Here is a 23,790-nt window from a genome sequence, read left to right as displayed (position 1 = left end):
AATCGATATCGCGACAATTTTCGTATGCACGGTGTTGCTGTCGTTAATGAGAAAACGGAATTACAGAGGTGGTCCACTGTTAGAAAATATTGATTGAATGGATTCTTTGAATTTTCATTGCCGCATATATTCAGAACGTATCGGAAACGGTGGAGACAAGCTTTTTAATTAGTGCAGTGTTTTATGCGCGTCCCAACATACATATCCCGCCATGTTCTCTCGAATCTGAGGCGTGTCATCCTATATAATAATTACTATATTGAGAGCTGTTGCACTGGAAATAACTTCTGCTTTTCTATAACGAATTCTTTTACGTTGCAACGGAAAAGTCTCAGTTTCGAGTTGGCCTGGTATTCGACATGTCAGCATTTCCGTATATTTACTTAAAGATGAAATTGAAATAAAGTATAGATTTATTTTAAAAGTTTTTAAAGTCCTTTTTTTTTTGTTTCATGATTTCGTAATAGAGTTTTGCATTGTTTGAATCATTAGTGTTGACATGTTCATAAATCAAAGCTTAATCTCTAAGTATACTTAATCTATTAACCCATTAACCGGGCAGGCAGTTAAAGTATTTTACTGGCGTTCGTAATTTTAATATGCGTATAATTTTTATACGTTAAATATCGTAATATAGTTTCATAAATTAGTATGTAGATATAACTCTTACACGTATGTAGATATACATATATATATATATATATACTTAGATGATGAAAAGTTCGTCCAAAAGTGCATCGTTATCAAAATGATACATATATAATTTTCAATTAAATAAACTCAGGATTCAAATTTTTAGATAATACGATTTCTAATTTATAAGCCATTTGATATAGAGATGATTTGTGTGTATTGTAATGCACGATGCTCTTGAATTCGTATCATATTATCATATACGTAAACAATAATTTTAGATAAGATTTAGATCATTAGGCTGCAATCAACATAGAATACATAATTATAGTATTAATATTATAAAAACAAAAACTCGGTTAAAGGGTTAAATTAGGAACTTCATGAGATCGTGCTCAACTACTTGAAGTAAGGCCATCTTCGAAGAGAAAACGCTCGTGAACCTTTATCCATCACTTTCTCTCCTCTCTAATCCTATTCTGTCTTATACTATCCTCGATCCCTTGCACGAAACTCGCTCGAGTTTCCTCCAAAGGAGTGGCACTCGAGGGAGAAACGTGTATTCCCAGAGATGAAACGAGCTCTAACGATCTTCCTTACCTTTTTTTCCCCGCAGATGTCCTCCCGATTCCCAAATTCAAAACCGTCGAAACTGGAAGTCCTACCTTCATTCCCAACGGAGACGCAGCTCCTGGTCCTCAACGGTTCTCCTTGACCCAACACACGAATTACCATCCCTATAGACGCTAAAAGATCATCCGACGTCGTCCGAACGGCTGAGAGAAACAAGTTTTCCTAAGTGCGCGAGACGGGAAAGGGCAAGAAAGAGTGCGAAAGAGTGGCAAAAAAAAAACGAAAGAGAGTGTGAGAGGATGAGTGCAAGAATGGACTCACACAACTTCCGGCCGGAATTTCTCTGCGCGTATTACGTGCCGGTTGTATCTCCATAGTTTTGATTATATATTACAATTTATTAATTTTATAGCGGTGACTTTAAGCTCATTTCCAGCAATTGAGATGGCGCGCAGTAAGATTACCGTGTAAGGATTAATTAATTAAATTAGTCAGAAATAAGTGCGCTCGGTTTATACAGTAAGATTAACTAAGCCACCGTTACATATGTTAGCTGTACGATTTTCATTATTAAGCTAACATTAAATTTTATCGCTTAACCTTTAGACTGTGGTATCTTTGTAGTAAGTCTTAAGGTGTGTTCCGCTTTTTTATGGATATATATGTGTTATCTTTAATCGTGACGATGTTTCTATAATTGTCTTAAGTAATGAAACGTTAAAAGTTATAAGCCGTTAAAAGATAACATGTATTTAACGCTTTTCAATTGCAAATACTAATGATAATAATAATAGTACGTTATCTATTATGATCTTCAAAAAAATTCCACTTTTGTTGTTTTTTACATATTATTTTAAATTCTTTAGCTTCTAGTTAAACGAAAGGATTAAATATCATGATTATAAATTATTAATTAAACAGACTGTTAATTATTTATATCGCTGAATTAGTTTCAGAAAGGAACGCTTTTTTTTGACTCGATATTTGATCGAGATATTTTTCCAAACGCGCAAACATTTTTTATACGAATAAGATTGAATTGGAAAGCGTTAAAGAGAAATTGATAAATCGCGTGAACGTTTCGGTTTTATTCCTGCGCCTTGCCGTGAACAGATGTAAAGTTGGTGCGAACGAGCTGACCCGTTTTTCAGGCGTCCCTTTTTGCAAATTAGTCACGAACTCGTCGCGATCCGAAACTCGTCCGGAGGTCCTAAAAGCCACCGTTATGATGCACGCTCGGATCTCTCGGATACGGAAAGAAGATGTGTGAAACCTCTTTCGAGATCTATATAGGTCGGTGATATTAATTCAGACCGTTTGCTCTCGAGTTTTCAAATTACCTTCCGCAAAACTCCATTTGTCCAATCACCCATCCATCCACCCATCCTTCCATCCATCCATCAATTTGTTTATTTATCTATCTATCCATTTATCCATCCATTCTGCGCCTCAGATCGTTTCAGAAGCGAGACATATATTCTCTGATTCTACACGTAGTACCTTCAGATTGTTTCCTGTCCAGATTTTACTTTTGCTTGCTCCAAATATTTTTTCTTCTCTTTGTTCTTATTTTATTTTGTTCACGTTACTATTTTTATATATCTGATATATTATTGCAGAAGAGAATTAATTAAATATTTATAAATCCAAACGATCTAAAAGAAGACAATTAATTTTTTTTACTTGTCTTCTCTTAATATTTTCTTTTTTTCTGTTTGAACATATAATTTTTTTTTAAATGAAATCTATTATAAAATTGTGATTCTGTATTTGGGAATCTGTAGCACTTAACTTGTACAATAATTAAATATGAATTTGCATAGTGTAATTTTTTCTCGTAATGTTTTATTCATTTTATTCACATATCGTGGATCATACTTTTTAGATTATACTTTTTATTTGTACAGTTATTCATCTTTCAGTAATTCATTTTCTAGTAATATTGATTTCTTAGATTAATTCAATCAAGACTGTCTTTATAATTACACATGCTATTGATAATAATAAAAAGAAACTTAAGTTCTAATTATTATTTTATTAAATTGACAATTATATAATTTAAAATATTCATTATCAATTAGATTTGGAGTTTGTGGAAAGTTTAGCATCTTTATTCTCTGTTATAACTTTTTTTTAAGTTAATTCCAATAATCTTAACTCTTTGCAATCCTATATCACGTTCAAAATATTGTTGTACCTCTAAGTTGCTACGATCCCTTATTGCTAATATCTCTTATTATGTATCCGTAATAAGGGATACTTTTAACAACTTGGAATTATTGCATGAATATGACATCTTTTTATTTGAATTAAGTGTAATAAATTTTGAATACGTGTACATTAATAAATTATTTAAATTATTAATAATTTATTAATGCTTAAATTTTGTCAGATTTTTATCGATGGCCAATGCATCTCCGAAGAATTTAAAGTGCAGTGGTGATAGCATTATTAAAATTTCATCTATTTTTAATCATCTGTTGATTTGGATTGCAAAAACTTAAGCTTCTTTCGCTTCTCACATGTTCAGATCTTTCATCGAGGATCATCTCAGTCTCTTGAGTTGTAGAATAACGCGAGTCACTGCTCTATGTTACCACCTTCTCCGATTACGTCCTCTTGCCACGTCCTGGCACATAGTACTATGTTCTTTTGTGCGATTCTATACAGGCGCCAGATATGGATCGAGCGTTCCTGCTGCGCCAGGAACTGACAACTACGGTGGTGGGCCCCAAAGGGGTTACACAGGATCTACGTCGAACAGCAACAATTATCATCCTTACCGTCGCTAAAGGGAATAAGACAGAAACCGATCTCGACTTCGGTTTGAGATCCTTCCCCTTTTTTGTTGCTAATGTACACATTCGTATGTATACTTATTGCAAGGCAGTTTATATCGGTAACAGAGAACACACTTGCCCTATTTTACTTTAAGTCTGCGTTGGAGAAATACATGAAGAAAAAGAAATCGGCATATGATTACTTCGTGGGATGTGCAAGAAATGCGTAAATCGAAGAAGAGGCAATATTGTTGCTCGCAAATTTGTTCGACTTTTATAGGTGTACACAACAGAGAAAGAGAAAAATTGAGGAACCTGCGACGAAAAGCTAGAACGTTATCAGCGAATCAAGCGAGTGTCGAGTAAATTTAAAATTTAATACGACACTTCATTGATTGGTGCCACTCGCGAGGTCGTACGTTGGAGATACTTTTATGTATGTGCAGCAAACTCCGATTCAAAATTGAAATCGATTTTAGACCACTTGACTGTTCGTCCTGAATTTCGTGCACTTAAAATGCATCGTTCGAGTTTTTGAATAAAGTCAAGAGACTGCTACGGCTTTTACAATTGAGATTCGACATCATAATTACTATTGATTAATTTCTAAAAGTTTCTAATTTTATATTTTGGATAACTAAAAGATTATATATATATATATATATATATATATTAAATATAATGATATAACATATAATAATACATATTATATGCACAGATAATTGACGATAACTTTTTTACAAAAAGTTCAATTTTTCCCTGTAGAGAGTAATTTAAATCTAAACATGTGCGATGCATTTGTTGATGAATAACTCGTGAGAACTCATCAATGATCTGTCATTAATAAATTTTTAGCAGGTTTAAACAAAACTCTTACAGCGATTGACTTGTGCAGCTTTGTATTTTTTTTTCCATTACTTTGAAACTCATATACGTTTGCATGTTCTGCGTGTTCGAATTAAACGGCAGACATGGGCGACTTCGTCATTTGGTCCAAGATGCAGGCGAAAAGGCCAAATAGCTTGCGAATATTAACGTCGATGCATAATCGCGGATTGAAATGCACGTTAAGTTGTGGAACTTTATTGCGCATAAGTATCGATTAGTGTAAGAAATAATAAAATAACACGTCTTTATCTTTAAACGAAAAGTGTCGTAAAACAATGAGGAAATGATCAGTCAAACGGATAACAAGCCATCATGTTAAAGGACCTTATCATGTTAAAAGACTTCAAAAGGATAACATCTTTTTTCTATTTACGTGCTGTACTTGACAAATCGACTCGAGGTCTCCAATTATTAGGTTTATTCTCAGCAACAGTGTTTATCCTACCGTCTTTTCCGAGTTTTTTTCATTTTCATTTGCGAACGATCAAATTGTCGCTTCTTTTCCCTTTTGTGTGTTTTCTTGGTTCTTTCCACAGTTTTATACTTATCGCGCGCGCGACGACAGCGTTAGAATATAGAACTTGATATTTTCTTTTTTCGATTTCTATCGCAGGAAGTTTATTTGCTAGACATCATGTTCAATTTACTGATTGGATGACGTAAGAGTTATGGAGGTAACAGAAAAGTAAAAAAGCGCGTAAAGTTTAATTCATTGCGAGCACAGATATGACTCGATCATTTGACATGATCTCGATATCTTTTTCCTTTTTTTTCGTATGTAGTTTACTCACTTAAAAAATTTCAGCATTCATAAGTAATTTTTTTTTCCGATTCTCAAATTTGAAATTGTATTTATAAGAAAATTAACACTGTCGTCTGCGATGTTATTAACGAGAACGTATTTATTTGCGCAATACATATTACTAGAGTATTTATTTTTTTGAAATTGATTTCAAAAGGCGTTAGTATATTGAATATAGAAATTCAAAAAATCTAATATATGCATTTTAATTTGATATCTTCAAAGCATGTTTGAATCTGCATTTGTTCTCTCACCTTTATTTCAAGATTTATTGCAAAGACGTCATAACGAATTGAGCTAGCACGGGTTGTTCTCCATCAAAAAATAGCATAAGGTTAAAAAGCCAAACGTATTTACTAAAATTTGCGATAGTGGTCTAAGAGTAGTGTTTTAGATAGATACGGAGATACATTTATACATGTACAACCATAAAATACATTCTATTGTCAAATAGAAGGTCACAAATGTAGGAGTCCGAATGCGTTATAAGATGCGTATTGACTTATATTTTATGATGAGCCTGCGTTCTGGCATACGTACCTCTGCGAAATAAATTTCGAAAGAGACCTCGGAGATTCGCAACAACGAAGGAAGACACACATTAGGTTACGGTTGTGTAACGTCTGTAATATTGATTAAAGAGTTATGGAATAATCCGTCGCGGTACTGTTGATGTACGCGGTACGACTGCTGTTGATAGTACCATCTCCATTTCTACTATTCACCACTCTAATACTATACTATTGTTTATAGTATTTTGTTATATACTGTGAACACTAAGAAGCTAGCGACATTCTTTTATAGAGTAATTAATATTCCGAATGAATTAATAAACGTTCACATTTTAATAGAAACTCTTGGAATTGTCAGTTATTTATGAATTATCACATTATCTTAATCGACATCCTATTTTGTCCTATTTTCTTTGGTTTTCTGTTTGTAATTTCGAAACACGCGAAAAATACTGATGCTTTTTTCCTGAAAAATTGTTAAAAAACTTATTTGTTAGTACAACTTATTACAAGTTCTAATTTTATAAAAGTCTTACATTTTTCTACACATCTATAATTTATATGTTTGCAACAATAATATGACGATATATAGAATACAACGATTTATTACATCAAGATAAGATATGTACATTGTTTAAAACGTACTTTCAGAAAGCAACTTCGGAAGTCCATGATTTTTTTTAACTCGTGCGGTAAGTATATACTTATCTATATTATCTTTCGTATTATCGCTTTGTTAATAATTATTTTAATTTTATAAAAAACAAAGTTCGACAGATAAAATGCAAGAAGAATATTTTCGTATTTAAATATTCTTGATATTTTTTAATCACATAAGATCAATATTATAAAATTATATAAGCTAAATGTGATGGAGAGGAGATAATTTGCTTCCTCTTGCTTACAAATCTATCATTATGCATTTGATTTCATGTAATCAAAAATTTCATAATTTTTAGTTTATATAATTTTTGCGTAATACAAGATAAAGTTACATATAATGTCGTTCGTAGTTAAGAGTCTAAATTTGTAAGTTTCAGATATGTAGATTGTCTCTTTCGAGAATCGTGTGATAATCGCATATCTATTTATCGATTTTATATTATATTCTTTATTCGAGATCTAATCTAATAAACTGTTATCACATCGAAAGCCCTGCAAAATTTATTCTGACACTTAATCTATGCGTTATTAATATTATTCCGAAGAGTTTACGTTCGATTGTTACTTTGATTTTACAATTGTATCGCTTTTTTCGATGGCTTCTGTGTACTAACTGTACTTTTGTTCCTACGAATAACGGAAGCATTTCTCTATACAAGAATCATCAAAATGAAATCATGATAGTCTGCTTTAAGATTAGCTTAGGACGGCTTAGTTTCATATAATTGTTCAAATATTCCGTTTTAAATAAGATAGGTAGTCCAACAGTGAACGAGTAGTACACTATGAACTATTGTGATATTTCGTAAATGCGACGTTATCAAATTATGCTGCTATCATGCAGCGACTCGTATTTGAACCTCTTCTCGGTTCCCCAGTCGACTGACAGATCGCGCCAAGGACGGCTATGTAATGTCACATTTTAAGAATTTTGCGATGCAAAGTAAGTTTTTTCGTAGCTTTACGCATTTTTTATGTTTTTGTTATTATGCCTATCATTTTTTCATTGTGCAATAGTTTTGTGTGCACATTTAGCTTTATTATTCTGTAAGCAACTTCTTCTGTTATATTATTTTACACCGCATTATTTAGGAGTTTATCGTGAAAAAGATTAGGAGATCTACAATGAATCATTTTGACGTAGTGAACAATGAACCATGGTATATTGTAGACCACACATAACCTTTTGTACAATAACCTTCAAAATAATAATTCATTGTAATAATTATTTAGAATACGGCTCCCCCCCCCCACCTAAAATCTCAATAAAAATATACATTTGACGCGTTTTCACTCAAAACGAAAGAAAAATCGGCGGTGATCGGCCTTACCATCTTATAATTATCTATTTTATAAACATTTCTAAATATAGCAAAACTAAAAAATCCCAATAATTCGCAGTGTAAAATATGTAGTTTATTATTATTAATAGCATCGTTCATTGTGTACATATCCTTTGTACACTATGAACCACTTCCCGATTTTTTAAATAATCGAAATTGTGATTAAAATAAAAAAATAACTTGAAAGTTATTGTTTATAGTAGCCAACTAACTAAATTCATAAATTGTATGCCAAAACTCAAATCTTTAATTCAATAATTGAAAAAGAATATAAGCTTCTGAAATTTACATGGTTCATTGTTGGACCACTTACCCTATTTTATTTTTTGTATATTATTTGTATATAATTCAAATACCTTCTTTACTGTCGTCGCGTTGTATAAATGATATTCCTCTTACACTATCATCTTTAATTTGGTAAATGATATTATTTAACCCAGCGATGATATATAGCGGGTTCATAGAATTTTTTTATTTTACAGTGAATGAAGCTACTGTATGTACTTACAATCTTCAATCAATTTTTCTACAATACAATAAGATACGATTATGCAATCCGTCTGGTCAAATTTTATTATGAATTTCGTTTTCTTCGGATTTTCAAATTGCATGATTTTATGTATATATAATAACATCAATAATTTATTTTATAGTTTTATTTAAGATAAATCTTATTCACGTTAAGTTAGATTTAAACATCAAAATTTTGACTAAAAAATTAGTGTATATTAATATACACTGTTGAATTACATACCTGATTTTATCAAGAAATTCTTGTTCTTTCAAAATAATAATGACAGCTATACCTGCGCTGTAAATTGTACTCGTATTTGTGTTCTAAGAATTTGCGTAACATTGCGAATTGTTGGTATAAAAGGTATTTATACAACATTGTACGTATTTTTTTTTCGTAAATCCTTCGTTAATGGCATTTGCCAAGTTCGTTGAACTCTTCTCATTAAAATGCAGGTAAGCTTTCGACAACAACTATTACGTCTTACGTAAGTTACAATTTTCATTCAGATTACATTCTCATATGTGTGTAGAATTTGCGTGTAAACTTGGCACTTGTAGCTATTCACGCAATGGAGCATTTATGACATCGTTGCCCTTTCGATTTTACCTTACCATCATCTCCTTGCTCCATTTGTTTACGAATGGAATCTGCAAATGAGTGAAAGCAAATAGAATCTCATTGCAGAAAGTTCTATTCTATATGAAATTCAATCTTATATATTACGATTGTTATTGTTATCTCTATAAACGTCAGCCGCGCTGTAATCCATTGCTATCCTTGCGAATAAGGGATATTTTTACTGCGCGTAGTAAGGAGTTTATTGAGATAACAATTGGATAACAATAGTAATAAGAAACGGATTTATAAATGCTGTACGTATAAATATACCGGAATAGAATGTATACCGGATTTATATATAAATATATACCAGCAATTGCTTTCTTGTCCACCGCTGATAAAGCTTCACAGAGCTCTTTTATCAGTGACACGTCTGGATTTAATCCGGAGGCCCAGATCATTAACATTCGAAATCCGTGCTCCTTGAAACTCGCGGGACCTATAATTGGAGCTTTATCGTCCTTTTCATAAGGCTGCTCTAGACGCACTATAGGAACATTGAGGTACAAATTCGCACGTATAATCCGTAATTAATTTTACGCAAGATTGAGTAAATAAATGTTTTTTTTTTAATAAATTAAGTTAAAGTTAATGAATTATAAAATTAATATATATATATATATATATATATATATATATAAAAGTTAAAAGTTGGATAAAAATTCAGTTAAAGTTACGTTAAGATCGAATAAAGTTAATTTGGAAAACGTTATTTTTATTGAATCAGAATATTCTAATTTTTTTCAAATCACATTGCTTTAAATAATAAAATAATTACAGTATAATAAATCATCAGATTAATTTAATATTTTATTTTTTTATAAATCATACGAAATATTAAAGATATTTGTTGTATAATAAAAAATTGATGTTTAGTATGTTTAGTATTTTATCTATGTAAATAATCTTTTCCATATAAAGATGTTTATAGATAAGAAGAATTTTAACTAAAAAAGGAAAAAGTTAATAAATTAAAATTTAAGAGTAACTAAATTAAGTTAAAAGCTGTTAATTTTTTAATTTTTAATTTAACTTTTATCTTATTAACTAATTACTAGTTAATTTTAACTTTTTTTTTATCTTATGTTGTCATTTTTATTTTATGTTGTATGAATGCATATTTATAAAGAACGGGAGCACGGAATGTGTATAACGCATAATGCATACAAAAATGAACCAATCAATCCCTTTCTTTCTGATATGCATGAAATTTCGATATATATGAAACTAAACAAATAATTTTGATATTTCTCTGAAAAAACGTAAATAAATTGCAATGAGAGACTAATATTACTAATATTACATAACATCGATTTACCCGTATACTGATGTTCGATAGCTCTGATCTGTTCAGGAGTGAAGGCCCAGTGAACAGCTAATTTTTTCCAATCTTCAGGGGCAAGTTGCTTGTAGGCCAACTTCCAAAGAATGGATCGGATTTGCTCCGAGAGGCGACCATTATTGCTGGAGATGCTGCCACCACGCGATCCTTCCCTCCACCACCTTCGTGCCGGAGTCAACTCTCGAACCTCCTTGTTAGAATTTGAAATCTCCTTAAATCTAATTTTTTGTTCTTGGCTCCAATTTTCTTAGCTGATTTTAATTTAACATATATAGAACAAGTAGAATGTATTCATGCAGTACAAAAATTTGTAACAATATTGCTACAATATTACAATGTTATCGCAATATATATTGCTAACGTTAATAATATTGTTATAATATTGTTGATTCATACTGTATGAATAATGACTAAAAACACGTATTTGTTTTTTTGTTTCAAAATTTAGACTCGCACAAATTTTGTGCCTTTTGCTGGAACAATATTTGAAGCAATATAAAATTTTTATAGAACAATTAATGCAACATAAATGTCATAAACAATCTGAACAAATTTAAATTGAAAAATTAACAATTTTTACGATTGAAATATACGAGATACTGCAGTTAATATCACATATTCTGCATTTTATCACATATTTATCATCTTGTTTGCGGCGTCTACCAGAAATGAGGTGAAAGGGAAGACGATCAACGTTAAGCGAAATTCTTGTAACTACGGTGGATGTGTACCTACCGGGGTCGGATAATCTAATCTAGCGGTCTTAATGATCATGTCGACGATGGCTGTGAAACTGCCCCTTGCCGCAATGTAAAGTGGTGTTCGGCCGCTCTGCAAATGTCAGGATAAACTTCGGTTTAACTTTATTATCAAGTTTGCAACGGTTGCCGTCAATCCGACACCCATATCGCGTTAACCGTAGCACTCTGGATCAGGAATAAGACGTTTGAAGCTTTCTGCAAATAGCGCGAGTCAATTTCTCGTGGCACGTGTCATTGTCGACAGAATCGACGTTCCTCTCGTATTGTGCACGCGCAACAGACTTTTCGTCCAATGTGTTAATCAAGAGTGGGATGTTATATTATTAGAGCTGTGTCTTAAGATTGAATCTTTTATAGCATTCTTCGTAGCGCTTGTACAAAATAAAGTTGCAAGAAATAAAATATACAGAAAATGCAAAAAGTACGTAAATGAATACATTTTGTCCTAATATAAGTAAAAGAGTTTCATGTGTTTGCTCATTGTAAAAGCTAAATTTTTCAACTGTACGAATACTATTTGTATATCTAAACAATTTTTATTTTTGCTTATTTTTAAAATAATATATTTAAAAAATTATATAATATATATATATTTTTTTAAATTTTATATATATATATATATATTTGATTATTACACATCTTTTTAAATAAAATGATTTTAAGAAATATGGTCTATTTTATTCTTTGTTAATAAATTGCTTAATTTTACTTTTTAAAAATAAGATTTTAAAAAAATTTTAAAAGTTTAAATAAGGTTTTTAAAAGTTTAAAAAACTTCTTTGTATAAATATTTTTCGCATTTACTACATATTAAGACACAAGTCATTAAAATTGCGTTATTTTGCGAGTATAAATACTCTCATTAATTTTCATTAACATTTTCATAATTAACTTGTCGATATTAGTTTAATTTGTTCATGTGGAATAATCTTGATTCCTAATAAACTTGCGGTAATGAACCGTTATCTTGATTGGATTTAAAGCAATGTAGGAGGTCACCATTAAAGCAGATCTTTTAATTAAGCATATTATGAAAGAATGTAATACAAGCAATATTTAACAGTTACCCTTGTTAGTATTTATAACATATTTCATCATTTTACGAAGATTTAATTAGATTCTCTTTTTAATTAGTTCTCGCATCTCTTGAACTTTCTTTCATGTTACAAAAATTGCGCTTTAAATTATTAAATGAATTCAGTAATTAATTTATGAATAAAATTTAATTAACTATTGAATAATTTGTGCTTGATTATATTGTTATAATTCTACCATAGTGCAAGCTCTAAATTCATGGCAATTTAATTGATAACATGGCAATGGTCATAAATTTAGTCAAGCGTCGATAATATGGTTTATATGGAACACAAACGGATTCGGTTAATTATATCGTCAAAGGATATAACACGATAATATCCAATTTTATCTCTAAACTATATAGATGTATTTACCTGTTCTTTTTGTTCAATATTTGCGCCTGCCGCAAGAAGTAATTCGCAAATATCGGTATGCCCCATCTCAGCTGCGATATGTATGGACGATTGAAGCCTCTAAAGCAAATTGATAGAAAATGGAAAAATCAAACAATTCTTATTGTAAGTTTTCCGATATAGTATATAGTTGTAAAAATTTTAATTTCAGCCTGAAGATTGGCAAGTGTAATATTGCTTGCAGTAACAAGCTATGCAATCTTACGATGATTATACGGGTTGATAACGATTTTGGTAAATTAGTAATTTTGGCTGATTTTTATGTATTTTCTGATGTTGATTTTGGAAAGGAGATTAGAACTTATCCTCTGAGCTTTAATTTTTTGTAACTGATATATCTCTTTTTAAATACTTATACATTTTCAATTGCTCGTTTTGTAAGATTTTTTTGTTAATTAAAATAATTTATTTTTATTTGAAGCCTTTTAATGAATAAAAAATTATATTAAATTCAATTATAATTATTCTCTATAAATTATTTATTTACCTAAGCAGAAGAGATAAAAAAATAAAATAATTTTCAAATTCATGTTGCTTCAAAATTCTGCTGTTATAAATTTGACAAACATATATGAAATCAGCGCAAAAAATACTATAAGAAACACCTTAACAACTCAATTTAATATAAGAAACATAAAATTTTGGCCAATGTTATTAGTACACACAATGTAGTTTTACATACCAGATTCAAACAATTGAGATCGACGCCTTTGTTAATTAATATCTCTACCGTTTCTACTTCGTTGTTTTGGCAGGCCAGATGTAAAGATGTATTACCGTTCTGCAATAGATAATGAAGGAAATTCGTACAATTTGTGCAATATATTCTTTTGTCCCGGAGATATTCTTTAGATATTCTTTTGCGTCCCTTTTTCTTCCCGCCAATTAATTTTATTCATTGCATTGCGATTGCATGCTTGCGATCGAATGTCGAGATATTTCTATGCATAATAATGTATCGACAAAATATTGTTATTCGTTGTCGTGCATACGGTAGTCTCGGCACGGATTATATTTGAAAATACCGAGATATATCTGTACCTTACACTGCTTGTTAAGATCGGCCCCGTGTTGAATCATGGAGTCGAGTATTCCTTTGCATCCTTGACTTGCGGCGACATGAAGGGGAGTAAAACCCTCCTGGAGAGATAGTTGATATAGATTAATCGTATGAAATAATGATTGTAATATGAAATATGCGATATAAAATAATGATCCGTTGTTATACGATATTTCTGCGAATTATATCAGTTCATTTAAACGAATATGAAGAAATTACGCCGAGTAAAAAAATACAAATTCGCTGTAGGAGTTATTCTAAATTTTTAAGTTATTCCAAAAAATTAATATTAATGTTTAATTGCTATTAATATGGGTTTATAAGTAATTTCGTTTATCCTATTAAGTTGTTTTTCCTTCATCTTCGTTAAGTAGATGTAATCGCTCAACTATTCAATTTACCGCGTCAATTAGTTCGGTGTTCGCTCCGGCCTTCAATAATAATTGCGCGATTCCTGTGTGCCTCGTTCTAGTAGCTACGTGAAGTGGGGTATTGCCATCGTTATCCTGGGCATCTACATTCGCCCCTAATCCTATAAGGACTTCAACCGCGTCCAAGTGCTCTTTGGCGCAGGCACAGTGCAGCGGTGTTTGTCCTTTCTGGAAATAAATCCAGATTTAGGAAAATCAATTAGTGCTTGAGACTTTCACTATGTATATTCATTATAAAAAAATACGCGATTATCACAATTTTCTCGTATTTACGATATAAATCTCATGATGCATTATTGATACTTACATGGAAATAGTATGCTAAAATATTGAAAATTTAATCAGACACAGATTTGAAAATAATTTTATTGGACTATTGAAGGACGTAATCAGGTATATGTAGAACTCTTAAGATAAGATCGCTAGAATGTCACAATTTTTATAATATTACTCACGCTTGATTTTTCTACATAATTACTTTAATAGTTCAATAATTATTTTAATAGTCCAATACAATTGTTTTCAGATTTGTAGTTAGCTAAATTTTTAGATATTTTAATAAAAGTTCTTTTTATGCATGCACATCAATTATATTATTTTTGAATGTAAATAAAAAAAATTTTCTGAAAATTACTTGGAGCTTTCGATTGAACAATAATATTTGCGTAAAAGAAAATACAACATTTTTATACAATATATTCTCTATACATTTTGCAGTGAATGTTAGAAAAACATGTTATTTTAATTTTTCTTGTTTTGAATGTTTATTCAACGAATGCAAATCATAAAATTTAAGAGTAATATTTTTCGTAAATTTCGTGATCTATGATTATTACATTTTACAAACTTTAGGCAATGACAGGATGTTAAACACAGCTGTTTAAAAATTCTAGATATAATAGTCTCAATTTCAAGACTGATTTGTTTTTTTCTGTTAGATTATCCATTCTATTTGTTACACTTATGATCTAACATTGTGCAACATCGGAACCTAATACAAATTTATATCATTACAAATTATCTATAACGACATCTAACAATCTTATTGATTTTGTGAAAATAGCTTAATAGATATCATAAAATTAGAAATACAAATAGAGATTAATTAATTGCATTATTTATAGAAAATATTAATACGCGCTTATCATTATTCACAATTATCCTAATAGATTCTACGTTTTTTTTTAATCGGCATTACATCAATATTTTTGGAGGGATGGAAGTAACTGATAATCCAAAAATAATTAACCGATACGCGGCAACTTGCGTGGCATATAAAGACGGAGCACCACGCCGCGCCTATCTCAGGGAAATTAGAATTCCGTACGCGGCAACGAGGAAAATCGAGAAGGGATACGCGAGTAAATTGAATGAGAAAGCAAGAGTATCCAGGAAACGGGGAGGAGTGAGGATTTGTTTACAAAGGCTCCCGTAAAATGTACTCAAGCTGGCGATTGGTCGAGTTTCACAGTCGCGGAAGCCCTCAGGGGATTGTGCTTGCCTCTCGATAAGGACACTATGGCAGTCGACACCGGGAGCGAAAGAGAAAGAGAGAGCGAGAGAGACCCATTTTCCCAGGATTTGAATCAAGAGAGAGAGAGAGAGAGAGAGAGAGAGAGAGAGAGATGCGCTCACGCTCTGACCTATCTGCGAACGTATATATATATACATATATATATACTACACATGCGGAAATCCGAACGGTTCCTCTTACCGCCACGCGCGTTAAACGAACGGTCGATTGTTCCTGTCGATAAATTATAAATATCCTCTTTTGTGTCTTCATTCGCCCCGCGATCGATACTGCACTGCTCCATGACCGAGTCACTGTGGCTATTATTCTTATACAATTTTTGATGCGTTTTCACTGTTTTTCAGATACGTGATATTTAATTTTAATTATTAATTATTAAAATGCGAGAGAGAGAGAGAGAGAGAGAGAGAGAGATTTATATCTTTGCGCGAGAGAGATTTAATATATCGTAATAATAGCATAAACAAATAATGATACAATTTAATTTAATATAATTTATCAATTCTGTTAAAGCTTGGCTTCGATCGTTAATTTTTATTAGATACATGACAGTTGCTTGGTTACAGCCTCTGAACGAAATATATCTCGAAAGAATTTCCTTTCCACTCATCGCGAGCTTCGTTTTTTGATATTTATATATCACACATTGTCGATGTAAGGGTCAGGATCAACAAGGCTTTTAAGCATATCCCAACGTGCTTATAAGGATGCTATAACAATATTCTCTGCTGGAAAGCAGCTTGAGATGTTCCAGAGAGTGCCCGGGTCACACGTCAAGCCTGATCCCGGATTGTAGACAGATGCTTATCGTCGTTGCGGGACGCGTAGGAATAAAAATCATTGGAGATCCGTATCCAGGAAATGGCGAGAAGAGGGAGAGGAAGAGGGGGAAGGAGGGGGGAGAGAGAGAGAGAGAGAGATCATGCGAGGATTGATTGCACGAATGATTTATCGGAAAAACGAGTTGTCAAGTGATAACTGATTCCAGAAAGAGGATTTTCTCTCTCCGAAATCCGCTTTATATACGATTTCTGCTGGATACGGATTGAATTAATGTTACAGTTAAAAGATAATGAATTTTTATTTGTTTGAACGTTACGGCTAATAGGACGCTGTATTGAATACTAATTGACCGTCATTTGAGTTAAATCAAACAAATATCTTATTTTCAACTCGCGTGTGAATTATATAATTTCGTTAAAAGCGTTGCATTTACATTAAATGCATCTCTACATTATTTTATAAATAATTACTGCTTTTAAAGGCGAAATTATGCTTTAAAATATTGTTATAGGCAATTAGCCTGTAATTCTCAAGCGAAGGTTGGGATGCATAAAATGGCGCATAATTCATGTATGCAAATATTTTCTGAGAGAGACAAATAATTAATAATTTATGAGAGCGAACTGTACACACAGTTGCGATCGCATAACTAATTTTCCTACGTAGAAACACTTTTGACTGGTTGTTACGTAAGAGAACTTTCGCAAGAGAAGTTCGGGCGACCAAGATGTTAATGGATGGACAAGTGTCCTTTAAGATATGCGTATGTGTGTGTGTATATGTATATATATATATATATATATATATATATATATATATATATGTATATATTTATATACAGATAGCACACGACATAGAATGTATATGAACGTTCTAAGAATATTTGTACATTTTTAAAATGTTCTATGAACGTTTTTAAAAGTTTGGTGCTGTATGGGTATGTACATATATGTGGACATATATACATGCATATATCTTATATGTACTGTACATGTATGTATATATACACCGAATCTGGGCGAAATGGTGGGAATCAGATTTCCGAGTGTGGAATATCTCATTGCAAATTGCAACGTGAAATTCGAGAAACTAAGGTCGAAATACGCCCGTATATACGCAAGGACATATCTGGTCCATTTCGATATGCACGTGATGCGTACATTGATATATCATCCAATCTTGTAACGAGAGACAAACATTAATTGTCATTTATTATGTTATTTGTTTATTTAATTAATATAAGAATCATGGAAAGTATCTTTTCTTTGACGATTATGATTAAATGTAATTCGAACTATGAATATATTTATACACATGTGTGCATGCCACATTTTAGTAACAATACAACTATCGAAGTAGTTACCGTGACTTCTTGAGTTTCTTTGATGTCGCGTAGAATCCATCTTTTATTTTTGAATGAAATCTATATTTCCTTTATGATATCTTTATACAGTGAAATTTTTGAAAGCTTGTTTCCGTAGTTTCTGCAGAAATCAATAAAATAATATGATTTTCTGTTAGAAAGAGATGGAATAAAAAGAATCTCCTTTACACATCTAAATTATTTTTTCTGCGAAATGTAATGCGAATGTACCAGCGTGTTCATGTAGAAGTGACGTACTAAAATGAGGGAACATTTTTGCTTACCTTGTCCGTGGTGTCCAGCACGATCCGCGGGATGTTTGCAAGCGCTGTGATTACCGCCGGATGTCCGGTGATGGCTGCATGATGAAGAGCAGTCGCCCCAGTGGAGTCAGTTGCCTCACCGTTTAACGATTCCACTGCATCCGCCAAGTACTCCACTACGGCGACGTTGCTGCCACGAGCGCCGCACATTAAAAGGGTGTGTTGTTTCTAAACAGAAAGAAAAAAATAATTTTTATGATGTTATAAAAGGAGAATTTTCGCGGAGGCAAAGTTGCGATTTTTACACCGTAATGTTGCCTCACAATTTCAATCCGCAAAGGAAAATATGGACCACTGTTGCCTTCGTGCGTGTCGGTTCTTTCTTATAATTCACGTCTCTCATTTTCTTCGTATCGGTACATGCGTGATAAAATGCTATATACGACGCGCCGAGGGGGCATGATGAAAGCGCTCGCCTATTATTTAAGACCGATGCCAATATCAATATTGACACGTTATTGATTTCAACTCTGCCGCGGTTTCCCGACGACTTATTTCACTTTTTTCCACGACATTCGTGAGATTTCTGTTTCAATATTTCCTTTTTCTACAATATCCGCGATCAATAAACTCCAATTAAACGTACGATTTAATCCTGCACAGCATGTTCTGCAAATTTTTATTGGATAAAATTTTTTTGAAAATTATTTGAACTAAGTTTCCTTGTTATCTAAATGAAGTTTTCTTCACGCGACTATTTTCGCAATATTTCACGCAAGTTTCGTATGCTTAACAAATTTCGTAGAGTCGCGACACTTACGAAGTCGTAAATTTCATCTCAAGGAAAAGCTTGAATTTACTTTCGTATGAAATGTTTAATAAAGGATTACCTTGTTAACTGCTGATACATTTGCTCCGGCATTGATCAGCATCTTCACCGCATCTCGGTGACCGTGTTGAGCGGCCATATGCAAGGGTCGCATTCCATACTTGAAAGAGAAATGAACAGTCGGGAAATTAATGTTCGACGAAGAATTTCATCAAGTCGGTCGTCGTCTCTCTCTCTCTAGATTAAATTCCGAAAGAAGTGTCGCTCCAAAAACGTATTAACATATAATGTATAATAAAGTAACCATTTATCAGTCCCTAAGTTTACATTAATTTCCTATGTGGAAGCACTCAACGATATTAAATTTAAAGACTCTTTATTTTTGCGTGTAAGAGTTTTTCTTTTTTAGGAAATGTTTGTGTTTTATTTTGTTGTCTCAATTTAGAGTTATTTAGTGAACCCCATCGCTCCCCCTTTTTAATAGACTAATTAAAAAAAGAAAAAGAAAACATATACCATACCTTATCTCTCGCTTCGATATCGCACTTGGCTTGTATTAACATTTCAATAATTTCTGTGTTTCCTCTAGATGCTGCCCAATGAATCGGAGCGCGACCATACTAAGAGAGATTTTAATAATAAATATTAGAAGCGCTTGTTGCTCTTAATGACACTAAATTTATCAAAAATAAAGTAGACGTTAAATTGAATAGCATTCTGTGTATTTTTCTTTGAAGTATTTTTAATGACTTACGTTATTTCTGGAATCTACGTCGACAGTCTCCTTAAGTACTTTACGAACAGTGTCCGCTTCGTTCTTTATCACAGCTTCGTGTAGAAGAAGATCATTCTTAAGAACTGACAAAAAACATAATGAAGAAAAAAGGTAAAATAAATTATGTATTCATGTACATAATATTTATAAAATATAATTTATATAATTGCACAATTAAAATATATGAATTGTTTTGCAATATTATTACATCAATTTTTGAAATAAAATTATTATAAAATAATTATTTTATTTTAATCTTTATATAAAAAAAAATACATCAACTGACTTTTCCAGCTTAATTTTAACGTTTTTCGATCCCTTTATAATATTTTTTTTATGAAATACGTCAAACCATTTTTTCTGTACCTATGTAATATAGATCTAGAGATCTCTCTCTCTCTCTCTCTCTCTCTCTCTCTCTCTCTATTTTTTAACTTTTTTTATATTGGTTTTATAAAATATATATTGAATCGTATTTTTTATACAACATAGATGCAGATTAATTTTTCAACTACTTTGTAACGGTTTTTGCGAAAGTATGATCTTAAACGAGACACGCGAAATAATATGGATTCAATTAATTCGCTTGTATGCGTTAGTGGTTTTTTATTTTAACTTTGAACAGTCACGTAGTAGCACATGCTGTTGTTACCTAGCGCACATTGTTTTTGTGGAAAATTTCGGTCCGCACAGATATCGACCGTATGTGCAATTAAAGTAAAATGAAGAAAAGTGGGGATGAAATACGGGAGTGTGCACACTGTATCGTTAATTAGTTGAATGGTTGATTTCGCAAATGTCCGATGCAAATTAAATATCTTTTTATTTTCGCGCGACTGCATGTCAATAGACTGTATAATTTACAAAAGCAAACCAGAAAAAAATTTTTTAATTACGCAAAAGTGTTATTTATTAATTTCCTTTTTCTTTTCTCTTTCTCTTGCTTTTTTTTAAATAAACGGACCAAGCATAGCGAAAAATATACACGGCAGTTGCTTCAAAGAAATTATCTTTATCTTATCTATGTACTTAAGAAAGTGATTAAAATGATCTTCATATAATATTATATACTGCAATTATCATTTCTGTATTAAGGAGTTCATCAAACAATAAATATATAAATACATTTGTATATTTATTTCATTTATAATAAAGCCCTCTGCTGTTTTGATGATATAATAAATTATTATATAGTATTGCATCGTAAAAACAAAAAATTTGTTTTATTTGAGGAAAGCGGAAATTGCGAAAGAATCAATTAGTTAAAAGAAATTCAATACTTTAAACGTATGAGTGGTTTTTCCGGTTTTCCCGTAAATCTTGGGAAATGGAGAACGTGAAATCCATTTTTCACTTCTCATATATTCACATTTCACTTAGGATTGCCGAGACAGCTTTGCACGCTTCGTAGCACATTTTGTATGAGGCAGATGCGGTACTTTACTCACTTCTAGCAGTCTTTTGGTTCAGCTCTTCATCCTCGATCGCCTCACTGAGATTCAGCGGTGGTGGTGGGGCCTTCGCCTTCGTTATTCTCAGCTCTTCTTTGTCCACCATCTTTCACTGCCGTTGTTCTGAGCCTAGCATTATCATTGGTGTCGCTTCTTAATCGTGTGACGTTAATGCGCCTAGATTGAACCTCTACTGTTAATTATCAACGACCTAGAAAGCCAAAGATGAGTGACGAAATGTACAATCACAGAAATCATAGCTGAAATTAGAAATTTAAAAGAGATCAAAGTCTTTACAGTGAATTGCTGAAGTGAATTTTTAAATAAAAAAAAAAAGAAAGTTAATGTGATGATATATTCGGATTACGTAAATTTTGGAAGTATAATTGTATTAAAGAGAAAAAAATACAATTAAAAATGTTGCTTGAAATATGTTACTTAAATGACATAAAATATTATACGACAGATATATACTTAATAACATTTGCTTTTCTCGATTTATTTAAAAGATAAATTAAAATACAGCAACATTTATATGCCGTTGGCTTATCAGTACTGCAGGTGTTAATTTATTATGTCCACCAATTATCAAAAATATTCTGAGCGTTCATTATGGAATTGAAATTACTGTCTATTAAAACTTGCATATATCTTGTGCAATTACAGTTTGTAGCCGTCGGAATATATAAATGACAAATTAATCACGAGCTTTCTCGTTCTACATTTCAATTTGTCGTATTTCGAATTTTCGTGTTTTATCACGGTGAAATCTGTTATTACAATACTATTTATGCGGTTGCAATATATTTGGAAGCTTGGTTAGCAGAGTACAATATGTATAATTTATGAACGATAATTAATTCATTTGCGAATTCTAATTTTCGTAATTATATCAGAAATATTATGATACTAAATGTGAGAGATGTATTTACATACATTTTAATATTTCAAATTAGCCAGCACTACAATCAATTGTAATATGTTTCCGAATATATTAAGACATTTTATATTGCTTCTCAATAATGTAATTTGTATATTAATTAACATTAAAACTTAATACAAAAATATATTAAAGATTTAATGAAAAACGAGAAATTGGAAAGTAAAATGAATTTATTTCTTACGTACAATACACGTCAGCAAAATATATGTACATTTTAAATATATATATATATATATCTTCTTAGTATCGCTTTTAAACATATTTTGTGTAACAATCCACAAGTCTTCTGATTCCGTTTGCGAAGATTTTGAGCTGTTCTTCAAGTCACATATACATGTTTCCTAACTCCAAGAACTGAGCAGTTATAATTCGAAATTAAATCAACGAGAATATATTAATTAAGAAAAATAAATGTATTTTTGATCAAAATAGATCTAGTGTTTAAATATATTAAATATTTCATTTGAAATAAATTATTCATAGTTTTTAAGACGTTTATATGTATAAGCATCAAATTATTAATAATATCAATATTATTAAATTGCTTTGTCAATTTAATATGTGATATTACTTTAGTTCCGTTCACGTTTGCGTTTCATTGAAAAGATTTCAGCGTTTTGTAGAATTATATATTAGGTGTTGGAATTAATTCGTAGCGTTTTACAAGTGATGGGAAGTACTTTCATTAATGTATTTTTTAATGCTCATGTGAAATAAATAACATTCTTTCATTAAAAACGCTACGAATTAATTCCAACACCTAATATGTATGTAAATAATTCACATTGAGATATTTAAAACACAAAGATCAGCTTTGACCGAAAATAAATTTATTTCTCTTAATTGATCCAAAAACTGATATTTGGCTCTGGCTTATACTGTTAGCCACGCAGAGCTTCTTTTTGGCTAAGTATTCTATCTTTCGGTAAATTGTAACTTATTCGCTTTTTCTCTCTCGCTATCGTTCTTTTTTTCTTTCTTTTTTGCTCTTTCTTTTATTCATTAGGTAAATTATCACATAGTTCATAATTTATTCGAAGATGGAACAACCGGCTCTGAATGATCTAAACAAATGAAAATGGAAGTAGCAATATAGTTATAAAGCAACATTATAATTAATCAGTATTTGCGAAATTAATATCGATTATCTTGGATTATATGTATCTTTTTAAGTTCTGATTAATTTGATGCTTATTTCGTATTTTTCACAGTGAGTGATAAACAATTCATTTTCGCGTAATTCGATATTCATTTAAACGCAGTTACACCGTATGTTTACTGTAGATTGTGAATTTTCTCGAAGTTCGTTATACAGTAATATTTATTTTATTATCGCAAAATCAGAGTTTCGTAGAAAAAGAGAGAGAGAGAGAGGGGCAGTTGCAATGCAATCGCTAGTGGCAGAAATGTCTAAATTTTCTTTACATTAGTCACTA

General features: G+C 31.4%; 2 protein-coding genes across 10 annotated transcripts in view; one reads left to right on the top strand and one right to left on the bottom strand.

The window, feature by feature from the left end:
• Nucleotides 1–19,912, top strand: part of Hrb27C (Heterogeneous nuclear ribonucleoprotein at 27C) — a 61,098-nt gene extending 41,186 nt beyond the window's left edge. Inside the window, exon 8 of one of the 4 annotated variants that reach the window (XM_011064915.2) lies at nt 19,775–19,912. In XM_011064915.2, coding sequence (XP_011063217.2) covers nt 19,775–19,788 — 14 coding nt within the window. In that variant the 3' untranslated portion in view covers nt 19,789–19,912. Of the gene's footprint in view, nt 1–3,876; nt 4,135–6,839; nt 7,206–19,774 lie in introns of those variants that run through there. The other 3 variants (XM_087406696.1, XM_011064911.2, XM_011064917.2) reach the window with 3 other exon arrangements.
• LOC105151287 (uncharacterized) overlaps nt 6,776–23,790 on the bottom strand; it is a 29,258-nt gene continuing 12,243 nt past the window's right edge. The window contains exons 2-15 of one of the 6 annotated variants that reach the window (XR_015545259.1): nt 21,409–21,622; nt 19,940–20,043; nt 19,707–19,805; nt 19,247–19,345; nt 18,378–18,584; nt 14,384–14,581; nt 13,964–14,062; nt 13,605–13,703; nt 12,884–12,982; nt 11,407–11,502; nt 10,648–10,861; nt 9,640–9,816; nt 8,949–9,358; nt 6,776–8,720 (exon numbers count right to left, since the gene is read on the bottom strand). Coding sequence is in view for 5 of the 6 variants with exons in the window: in XM_087406691.1 (XP_087262817.1) it covers nt 9,273–9,358; nt 9,640–9,816; nt 10,648–10,861; nt 11,407–11,502; nt 12,884–12,982; nt 13,605–13,703; nt 13,964–14,062; nt 14,384–14,581; nt 18,378–18,584; nt 19,247–19,345; nt 19,707–19,805; nt 19,940–20,043; nt 21,409–21,517 (1,686 nt within the window). In the remaining variant the exon portion in view is untranslated. Of the gene's footprint in view, nt 9,359–9,639; nt 9,817–10,647; nt 10,862–11,406; nt 11,503–12,883; nt 12,983–13,604; nt 13,704–13,963; nt 14,063–14,383; nt 14,582–18,377; nt 18,585–19,246; nt 19,346–19,706; nt 19,806–19,939; nt 20,044–21,408; nt 21,623–23,790 lie in introns of all 6 variants that reach the window. The other 5 variants (XM_087406691.1, XM_087406693.1, XM_087406694.1 and 2 more) reach the window with 5 other exon arrangements.

Source organism: Acromyrmex echinatior, chromosome 5, assembly GCF_024713525.1.
Source record: "Acromyrmex echinatior isolate Ae372 chromosome 5, ASM2471352v2, whole genome shotgun sequence".
In the NCBI taxonomy this organism is placed as follows: domain Eukaryota; kingdom Metazoa; phylum Arthropoda; class Insecta; order Hymenoptera; family Formicidae; genus Acromyrmex; species Acromyrmex echinatior.
Note: the sequence above shows the minus strand (reverse complement) of the source record. Positions and strands in the feature narration are given on the sequence as shown.